Genomic DNA, 11,455 nt, shown 5'->3' with positions numbered 1-11,455 from the left:
ATGGTTTATCAAATTATAAATTACAACGTCTTGTATTTATAATAAATTATTCATCCAATTTCAATTTCAATCGTTTCGTAAACAATAACTTTATCTAAGTAATAAAACAATTCGATTACTTAGACCGTATCTCATTTAATCAAATTACAATAAGACACATTAACTTTACTCACAAAATCATCCGTCAATTTTAAGCGATTTAATTAACTCGTATCGGTATACGATTAATTAAATAATCAATTAAGAGTATTTCCCTATAGGTATGACCTAAGGGGATCAACTGATCACCACCGTCGCACGACGAATGTCAAACTCTAGTCAGCCAATCATTACCGATATGTGTGGACCAGTTGACTGTAAAATATTACATGCCACATGTATTCTTAAAATGAGATTTAAACATGTGATCATCATGATCAACAGTTGTGATCGCATTATTGTCGGAGGACACATATTCCAATAGCAAGAAGGGGGAGATTCTTTACCTATTGATGACTCTTTTCCTGATGATATTTTGTTGGCTATTTCTAATGCTGAAACTCCTTGGTATGCTGATTATGCTAATTTTATTGTAGGTGATTTATTACCTCCTGACTTGTGTTATCATCAGAGGAAGGGGTTCCTTCATGACGTGAAGCAGTACTTCTGGGATGATCCTTATCTATTTAAGGAATGTGCTGATGGTCTTTACAGATGGTGTATACCGCAGTGGGAGACTAAATATATCCTAGAAGCATGCTATTCTTCCTCCTATGGTGGTCACCACGGTCCCTCTAGGACCGTGGCTAAGGTACTTCAGTCTGGTTTTTATTGGCCATCCATGTTTAAAGATGCTAAGGATTTTGTTGTAGCTTGTGATGCGTGTCAGCAGACGGGAAATATTTCATGGAGACACGAGATGCCTCTGGTTGGCATTTTAGAGGTTGGAGTTTTCGATGTCTGGGGCATCGATTACCAAGGACCATTCCCGTCTAGCAAAGGCAACAGGTATATCCTGGTAGCTGTGGACTACGTGTCCAAATGGGTAGAGGCCATTGCTTCGGTCCATTGTGATGCAAAGACTGTTATCCAGGTTTTCAAAAAGGTAATCTTCCCCCGCTTTGGTGTCCCTCAAATTGTCATCAGCGATGGAGGTATGCATTTTAAAGAAAAACAACTTACTGCTCTTCTGTCCAAATATGGTGTAGAACATCGTAGAGGTTTGGGGTACCATCCTCAAACTAGTGGTCAGGTAGAAGTTTTCAATCGGGAACTTATAGAAATCTTAGGTAAATTTTATCCAAATCACGAAAAGATTGGAGTATGAAATTAGATGATACTTTATGGGCATATAGAACTGCATTTAAGACACCAATTGGTGCATCGCTGTATCGTTTAGTTTATGGTAAGTCTTGTCATTTGCCTGTGGAGCTAGAACATAAGGCATGGTGGGCAATTTGTGAGCTCAATTTTGATTCTAAACTATGTGGTGAGAAACCTTTGTTGCAGTTAGATGAACTAGAGGAATTTAGGCTGAATGCCTATGACAGTGCCCGTATCTACAAGGAGAAAACCAAGAGATGGCATGACAAGAGGATCATACCGCGCGAGTTCTAAGTTGGGGAGAAGGTGATACTGTTCAATGCCCGTCTCCGTCTATTCCCTGGTAAGTTGAAGTCCAGGTGGAGCGACCCTTATACGGTAATATCTGTTTCCAAATTCGGGTTCGTTGAGCTAGAGAACTCCGCGGGAGAGAAATTTAAGGTAAATGGTCACCAAGTGAAGCATTACTACGATGCTAATGACTTTGTTGGAGTGGTCGAGTTGCTGTAATTCGACCCTATTTCTGAGCCAGCAAATTGAGGTAACAAGGGTCGAGCGGGAACTTAAAAACCAGCGTTGACCGAGAGGCAACCCGGATTGTATACTTTTTGTAATCAACTCTTTAATTCGTGTGTGCATTTATTGCTTTTTATTTTAGGTTCTGTCACCGAGTACTTTGTAACTCTTGTGTGCGTTTTCTGCCTATTGTGGACAATTTTGATGAATCTTTCAGGTATTACTTCAAGGCAGTATAAATTCACGACTATTACGCTCAAATAGAAGGAAACACGCTGCGTACATAAGGTAAAAAAAGTCGATCGACCAAGTTGGATAGTCGATCGACTGAAATAAGAAGCAGTATGTCAGAAAAAGTCGATCAACTATATTGTTTTGTAGTCGATCGACCAAAACGTAGACTCAGGTTTTTGAAAAAATTCGATCGACTAGATGTGGTTGTCGATCGACTAAAGGTAAGAGTTGCCAGCATGTTAAGTTAAAAGAAGGGAGTTTATTACTCCTTTATTCATTCTATTAGCACAAAAAAAGAGGACGTAAGAGAGCAGCAACAGCGACGAAGATTTACCCGTCCTCCTCATCCTCTCTTTTCCAATTTTTATTGCTTGTTGTTTATGTTATTTCCTCCTATTTTCCGTCTCCACTTCACTCAAGTAAGTTTCCCCTTCATCTTTGTTCAATTTCCCTTTTGTTTCAAAGTTTTTAATCCAATTTCCATTTGATTTAGTTTCGAATTAGGGTTATAAAATTTGGGGGTTTTTGATTTTAATGTCCAAATCGTGTGTTTCCTGCTTAATCTACCCTTTTGATGCATCAACTAGTTGATTCCAAAATTAGAGTAGTGTTCAAGTCGATTTGGGGAAACGATATTGAGATGAATTTGTGCGATTTTGGTGACGGTCTTTTAGCAGCGATTTGTGCGTGTCTTGTGCGTTTTATTTACCATATAAATGCTAATTTATGGTTAATTGTGTGCTAGATAGATAATGGAAGGCAAAAGAAGACGGACTGCAGGATAGCCGTCATGACGCGAGATGACGCCACCAGTTTCCAGCAGCAGCCATGACAGTCACATACTGCCACAAATGGGTACCACACTTATTCCCTATACTTCTATTCCGTCTATTGAAGGTTTGCGAGATTCCGAGGTAATTTTTTATTCAGTAGAGAAACGGAATCGTTTTAGTGCACTGTTAGAGCACCCCATTGTTCCAACCCATTTTCTAGACCGTGACAGTCTAGTGTCTTTGGGAATTTATGAACCTGTTGTGGAAATTTTAAATGGAACCGGTATGTGTAGTTTGGTGAGTATGAGGGAGTATACTTACTAGACACCCACCCTTGAATTCTTTAGCAGTTTTAAAATTTATGCAGGGGACTATGACGAAGACACCAACTCTACTTGCGTCCACTTTCGTCTCTTTAACCAGGACTTTCGTATGACCTTAGCTGAGTTTGGCGGTCACATAGGCTTACACAGTGAGGGACCACACACGGCCCCTCAGAAGTTAGTTGACTCCATGTGGGGCGCCATATCTGATCACTTTGAGGGTAGGAAGATGGGGAAATGTGTTCATCACCCACCTATCCATGTCTGGCTCCGCCATATAGGCGGTACTATTTTCGCTAGGAAAGAGTCCAACAATGTGAATTGTGAAGAGTTGTCTATTTTAGTAGGCTATCTAAACATTGATAGTGGAACTCATTTTGTTCTTAATATTGCATATCTTGTTGCTCACCGATTTATTAATGTCCCAATCGGATTCTATTCACTACGGGGGGTTGTTGGTTACACACATCGGCCGCCGCCTCTTTCTTGACTTTCCCCGAGGCATGCGACCCATTGGACATGCGGATCCAGACATTGATAGCTTGTGTCTTTTTACTGTGTCATACATGAAACATTTACAGTGGCTGATTGATGACAACACGTGGAAGATCTCCACGTATTTGTCAGTCCCTTTACCTTGTGACACTCTCCCACCTCTTATTCCTATGTCCAATGTAAGGAATAAAGCAGCCCGACCCCCTTGTCCCATCTACCACGTTCCTTACTCACTGCCCGAGAAGTCCACTGCTCGCTCTAAGCAGTCTTCTCGGACCACTAAGGAGACGGGTCATTCTTCTAGGGCACCACTTGACTCACCTCGTGCATCTCCACGTACTGCACCCTCCACTACTGAGACTGAGACTCAGCCTGGACCTCAGCAGGTATACCCGGCTCACTTTATTTGTCCACCTCCTTTTGTGCCCTCACTGGTCATGGATCAGGCAGGGCGGGATTATCTTTTACTTGACATGTGCAAGCGTACACCTAGGATGGAGCTGAACTGGGCCCTAGCCGAGTTCTCTGTGTACGACCGCTACGCCCGTTTTGGATGGTTGCCACCACCTGGGTGGCCACATCCATCTTACTACCGCTACCCTGAGGACAGCTACCTTACCACTGCTGGCACGACTACTACAGAGGACACAACCGAGGTGGAGGAGAGGTACTGTGCTGAGCTCGCTTCACGCTCCCGAGAGAGGGAGGAGGAAGACGATGACTACAAGGAGGGCGACGACTAGTAGCAGCTGGCTACGACCTTCCCTTGTTGTTGGCTGGTTTGGGGAGGTATTTTGCACGCTCTATTTTGTGAGTTCTCTTCCTTTTCTGCTTTACTTGTTTTTTATCTCGTTTTGTGTACCCCTTCTCCCATATATTTTGATGCTGCAGGTGTTTGCTGAACACAATAAGGGCATTGTGTGATTTAGTTTGGGGAGGGTATGCATCTGTCTCTTTGCATCCATTTGCATTTTTATTACATTTCTGTTTGCATGTTTATTGCATTTTGCTGGGTGATGCGTGCTTCATTTATATATTTTATCTTACCATTTTGTACGCATTTCGGCCCATTAGTGACTTGTTGAATAATTTACTCTTTTGTTATTTAAGACGCCTGATTAAACCTTTTTAGGTTATCTTTCACTTTTGCAAAACACTGTTACACGTTACATTTGTTCTAGTGTTTTCAGATTGCGAACTTTGTAATTCCTCTTCTTTATTCTGGTAATTAATTAACATTCGTTCTTCAAGTTCTTATTTGTTTTAATCTTTTCGTTCTTCTTTATTAATTGCGAGTTTATGCTAGATCGTTTTTTATATTTCATCATTATGTTTAGTTTAATTTCCAATATTATTGCTGAGTTTATTATTACAATTATGCGTAGCTAATTCCTTTATACTGGGATTTAGGGGATCCATGGTTTTGAGACGGTTTTAATCGGGATATTAGATCTGGAATAATTATATATTTGAATTGTTAATCGTAGTAATTAATCTTATTTAATTAGTTGAATGCATGCGACTAGTTACTTAACCTCGTAAACTCCTACCTAGATCGAGAGATTGGAGAGAGTGAGACCTGCTACGAACAATAGAATAATTTAAATAGAGCGAGAGCATATTAGAAAGTTTCTAGGGTGATTAGTGGACCGAGAGGACCTTATCACTACTCTTCAGACCGTAATCTGACCAGTCTTTGACCCTACCCTTGACCGTTGTTAGACCATGGTGAACCGACTATCCTAGCTATCTCCCCTTATATTTTTAGACACATTCGCTACTCTTTATTTCTCTACTTTTCGCTACCTTAGTTTAGAAATCAAACCAATCAACCCCCAGTTTTGTTACTTAGATGGACTCATAATTAGCAGATAGAACACGTTTATCTCTCTCTGGACACGATCCTAAATTCATCTACTACATTAGTTTAGGCCAGTTGGTTATTTTTGATTAGGTGTGCGATTTAACCTGTCACTGGGCCAGGCAATTATTTCTTGCCTGATTAATCCTATATTTTCTGTATCTGGTGTGGGTTACTAACATTCATTTGGTACGACAGGGTGCAACAAAAATAAAGAGTAAAAAATAAAGCAGTGGGATATAATAGAGTAGCCCTCAATCCTGAAGACTTATTCATGTAATAACAGATCATGTATAATTTTTTAGGATTCAAATATTATATCAGGACATATATGAACAGGGTAGAACATATAAGTTTTGCATATAAGATACATATAGAATTTGCATGTTGGACATGTAAAGCAGACAATTTTGACAGGCAGAACATGCAGGGTTTAAAAATATCAAATAAGTGTAAGTAGAATTAAATTTTTACCTTGTCAGAACAGAGTATAGCTGTATTATTGTGAGAATTTATATATGAAATAGTTTCAAATGAGTTACATTCCAGGACCTTTGGATCATTTCTCCCTTTAATGTTTGTAGCCTATATGCTCCTTGCATGACGATTAAGTCTATTAAATATGGGCCTTCTCATACAGGGGCAAGCTTGCCTGCTGATTTTTCTTTTTTTGTTTGGGAATACTTTTTATAGGACTAGGTCTCCTTCCCTGAAAACTCAGATTTTGACATTCTTGTTATAACTTCTAGCTACTGTTTGTTGATATCATGCTATCATGATTTTGGCAGCATCTCTCAACTCTTTTGTTAGGACCAAGCTATCCTACATCAGGCTGTTGTTTGCTTCTATGTTGTTCAAGCTATATCTTGAAGTTGGCATATGTACTTCTGTAGGGATGACTGCTTCACAACCATTGTAACACCCTCTCATACCAAGGTACCTTACCAAGGACTACCCTAGCATGAAAGACTGTTACCATCTCGGTTACCCGAGGTAAGTATATATCAAAAGCAACAATCCAAAAACACATTTATTAAAGTATAAAGAGTTAGCGATTACATAAAACTCGGTCGACTCAAAAATAAAAGTATAAGGTCTCAATACAACTTAAATCAAAGACAACTAAACTTGTAACAGCGGAAGCTAGACTCAAGTGATGACTCCCCATGAATGTCCCATAGCTAAACATCTGCATTACCTGTCATAATCTGCTCACCATCCCCGAATGGATCACCGCAGGTTTTACAAAACAACAACACAGGGTCAGTACCGTTCAATCAAGATAAGACAAACACATAATGTAACCGGGTGATCATCCTCCATCCGTGGTCTCCCGATCTCACACAGTAACCGACTACACACCGAAGTGTGTAGCCCTGCCAGATTACCCATCGCAACAGGTAATCCTCGCCGCCAGTGAGTGACCGCAGCCCATCCCCACCTAGTCCAGCTCTTCAACGAGTGACTAACAATCCCTGTCCCTTAATGTGCACATCCCCTCCCGTGACGGGTTCCACGGAGGGTGAACTAGAGGGTGACGCCACTCCCGTAAGTGACTCCACCACAATCACACACACAACATCACAACTGTCACAACACCACAACCGTCACAACACAACCACACCAACATAGTCACCACAACACCCAACCTCCGATGATCAGCAGATAATAACAATTATAAAACATATGTAATCTCAATCAATTAACAGTACTGAGTAGGAGAAACCCTACCTTTTCGCAATCCGCTATGCTGCAATGAATCATATAGTTGCACAACAATTACCACATCGTCACCTACAACAATTATAATCCACAATCAACACACATATGATGAACAAACCCTAAACCCCCAAATCACAAATTGGGGCAAAACCCTAAAAGGCAACCTATTAGCAGATTACAACGAACTAGAGACTTACCCATTAAATTGAGACAAGAGACGGAAGTGTAGACTTGCGACCGATCAATTAGCCTTGAGAATGGGTAGGGTGATTAGAGAGAGAAGTGAGCGTCGTTTAGTTTTGGTAAAATGATTCAGAAACCGTAAAAGTATAATTTATAATAATCTCTAATCACCTTAACCAAATCGCGGAATTAAACCTGTCAGACCGGATACTCGGTCGAGTATAAAGTATACTCGGCCGAGTACCCTCTACTCGGTCGAGTATTACCCATACTCGACCGAGTATTCCTAGGCAGAAGCCAAACAGAATACCCAACACACTTTACTCGAACCGAGTAGGCCATACTCGGTCGAGTACTAGCCTATAAAATCCATAGTATTACAGTCTTCCCCCCTTAAAAAGAACTTCGTCCCCGAAGTTCCAACCTAACCTATAACACTTGGACACCTAACACTAACTCCATCAACCACGCTACTAGATAACAAATCCTCTCGATATAAACTTCATAATATTATCGAATAACCACAATATAATGTTTTCAACCTTGTCTCACTTCCATAACACTCACTAGAAACTCAATACCAATACAATCCATAAAATAAGATCAACTATCAAAACGGAATGTTACTTCTACCATCCTTAAAACGAACTTCCTCCTCGAAGTTTACTCACACACATAAACATCCTCACACAATCCGTTACTCTCACTCATTAACATCATACTAGTACGAGCACTGCCATTATCTATAATAAAATCGGCAATCACACAAATCCATCCTTATTCCGCACCAACACTCAAACTTCCAATTGCAACCTGTATGACCATCAAACTCTCTTGTCGCATCCTACTCCTCTTAAGATAAATGTTACGTCCTCGTAACTCACTAATACAAGGTCCTTTGCTATACCTCCCATAATCCTCATTACTACTGCATGACCACCATTCCTATATCCAGGACTCTCTTTCTTTAACAGTTCTCGTGCCTCCAATTATTCTGCACTCCCGTAACATATATCATAAAATCCTCGATATGACCACTACTCCATCTCTTCTACATTACCACAAGATGACATACCTCTATATACATATACACTCATCTCCACAATCTTATCTCACAATCCTCAAGTGTTACACATACTTACATTAGCTTCTCAAGTTCATCTTCCTTATTACCACTACTCCCTTAACTTGACGCAATACTAAGTCCTAAAACTCCGTACTCCCTGTCCCAAGGAAAGGTGCTAAACCACTTGTAGTTTCAAGTTCAATACCACACATGTTCCACAATTTCTTTTCACAACTATGTCCACCAATGCCTCATCTAACACAAGATCAAAAGCACTCCAACAACCTCTCACAACGGTGTCCCATTAACAGAATATTACTATGCCATGACATCAACAACACCATACTCAACTCTCTCTCATACCATACTCTATTCTCACTCCTAAGCTGACACTGGTAAGAAACATCAGGAAACAACACAACGGTCTATATGTCCCGACTGACACTGACAAGAAATAGCAGTAAACAAACAACGATCGATGACAACACGAAAATACTCGTATCACAACACGAATTACCGTGTCCAGTGCACAACACCACATTAATAGTCATTGCAACTCTTACAATCTCATAATACTGACTCATCATAACTTCCTTGACCACAAGACTGTCTTAAAACTGCTCTACCAGATCACGACGCAGCACATTAGACGGGATCACAAATACCAACCTTATGAATATTATCCATTCCATGACTCTTAAGGCCGGAACCTCACACCATCACTTACAGATATCATACATACACATATAAGTATAACATATGACGCGGAACACACACATAACGACTCGTAACTATCACGCCACACCATTACTCGTGAGGCCAGGACCTCACACAAAGTTTTACACACCTCATGGACCCATAATCGAATCTAACTAGCCAATCCTGACCACGTAAGTTACCACTTGACAATGAATACCTCTCATCCCGACTTAACTCAGGTGCCTTTCATCACATATCCTCTCATACACGCAATTATCACCCCTCCGGCAAATGTAGCCATAACATTATTGCTCAACTTCCAGCGAGCACCTCATATATCTACATCTTATACTCCCTCACAACCAAATATACTAATCACCTCCACAAGATCAACCTCATTAGGACAGCTAACATCATCCTCAACCACTAGTAACAATACTATGACGCCAACATCCTTCATGTGATTACTCTCTTACTATCACTTCTTAATATAACAATCCGTTTCCTCCCTTTGGTTATCATCCCAAATAACGAACATTCAATCCATCAACAAAATCTACCTCAACATTATTCCCTATTCTATCCTTAATCATATCGTTACCTAACTCTCCACCAAAATCTCAGATCGTGCAAACACTCTACCAGCTTCTTATTCCCTTAATACCTCGAAACTCACGGCTAACATGTCGTCTGGCTCTCCTATATAACTATTAACTCACACCCTCTAGTGAGGCTATCGTACATATCCATAATTTCCTACCTTCAAGCTCCTTAACTCCGGTCAACGTTCTCTCAACTTACTTCCATCCCTCTTTCCCCTTTTACTCAATAACACCAATTAATAATTCATCTCCTTTCTCTTTCTACCTAACTCTTTAGTAATCCGATTACCTTCTTGTTACTCCACAACCCAAATTCTAGTAATTCATATCGATATCTTCTCTTTATTTCTTATCACTTATCTCCTCCCATCATACTATTCACCCGCACTTGTTACCATGAAGTCTACACACTAACGGTTATTCTTCAATAAGCCGTATCTCCATGTCGTATCCCTAGGAAACCAAAAATTCATCTCATACCGTTAATTGCCCAAAGAATTACACACTAGGCTCACCTCTTGATATTGCAAATTCCCAAATCAACCACTGTCTACTCATCGCGACATAACTTGACCTCACTATACACTATTCGTTTCCATCTCTCTATAGCGACCTTATATCACCTATATCCTTAAGCAACTCAATCCAAACCGTCTCCCTCCATAAATATTTACACATCCCAATATGCCACTATTCGTATCCCTCATGTCAATCTTTCATTCTCACGTTTCTTTACACTTACATCACCCTTGCCCATATACACTTACTTTTATATTACTCAACCCATGACAATATCACTCATTATATCTCACAAAACATGCTCCTTGTCTCGATTAGCTCATCAATCTACTCTTTTCTTGTTCCACTATCCCTCAAAACCACATATAACTCATGTCCTTTATATCCAACACCTATCTCTCATACACCGGCATCCTCCCTATCATAGCATTTGGTAACTTACGTATCAAGACCGTCACATATATAAAAGAATGCGTTAAGACTCAAAACATACGTGTGAACATACCCCACGACTCAAAACAAATGTAAGAACATAGCCACCGACTTAAAAATTAAGGTGAAAATATGGCCACCTACTCAAAATAGCCGCCCACTGAGGTACTCGGTCGAGTACATAGCATACTAGGTCGAGTACAGGATACTCGGTCGAGTAACTATATTACTCGGCCGAGTTTTCGACTCCAGAAGCGAACGTAATTATCACAGAGGATTAATCGGTCGAGTATTGGGAATACTCGGCCGAGTAGCCCTTACTCGGTCTAGTATTACTTTACTCGGTCGAGTACCAACACGATCCTCAGCATCGTCCAGTTTTCGTAAAACAGTCATATCTCACTCGTTACTTGGTCATTTTGGGCGTGTGACCTATCGTTAGAATCGTAAGAAGACAAGATATCACCTCAAATTGGAATCACAGCCATATAATTTCTAGAACTCGACTTATGAGAGTTTTAAGACAACCCTTCCGTAATCGATCTTCGTACAAATTAAATTTTCTAAACCCAAACAATTTGAACGTGCATAAGGCAACAACAACAACTCAATACTTCAAGAAAGCAGTACATAATTTAACTCTTATCATACTCACATGAAAATTAAACACATCATTCATATATATATATATAGACGCATGACCTTAATCGCATGCTACTACCAACAAC

At 40.2% G+C, this 11,455-nt stretch overlaps 1 protein-coding gene across 1 annotated transcript; it reads left to right on the top strand.

The window, feature by feature from the left end:
- The first annotated feature begins 820 nt into the window (after positions 1 to 820).
- Positions 821 to 1,596, top strand: LOC141630095 (uncharacterized). The gene is made up of 2 exons (XM_074442971.1): positions 821 to 1,199; positions 1,295 to 1,596. The coding sequence occupies exons 1-2, from the start codon at positions 821 to 823 to the stop codon at positions 1,594 to 1,596; spliced, it is 681 nt and encodes a 226-aa protein (XP_074299072.1).
- The last annotated feature ends 9,859 nt before the right edge of the window (positions 1,597 to 11,455 follow it).

The sequence above is a fragment of the Silene latifolia genome, chromosome Y (assembly GCF_048544455.1).
Source record: "Silene latifolia isolate original U9 population chromosome Y, ASM4854445v1, whole genome shotgun sequence".
NCBI lineage: Eukaryota > Viridiplantae > Streptophyta > Magnoliopsida > Caryophyllales > Caryophyllaceae > Silene > Silene latifolia.
The sequence above is the reverse complement of the archived record's forward strand: the minus strand, read 5'-3'. Positions and strand labels throughout refer to the sequence as shown.

What these genes read in the sequence shown, in the direction of transcription:
- LOC141630095 (XM_074442971.1), top strand. Translation starts at nt 821, where the DNA reads ATGTTTAAAGATGCTAAGGATTTTGTTGTAGCTTGTGATGCGTGTCAG. An exon ending in TGGTGTAGAACATCGTAGAG is followed by an intron (nt 1,200 to 1,294) that starts GTTTGGGGTACC and finishes AATCACGAAAAG; the next exon opens with ATTGGAGTATGAAATTAGAT.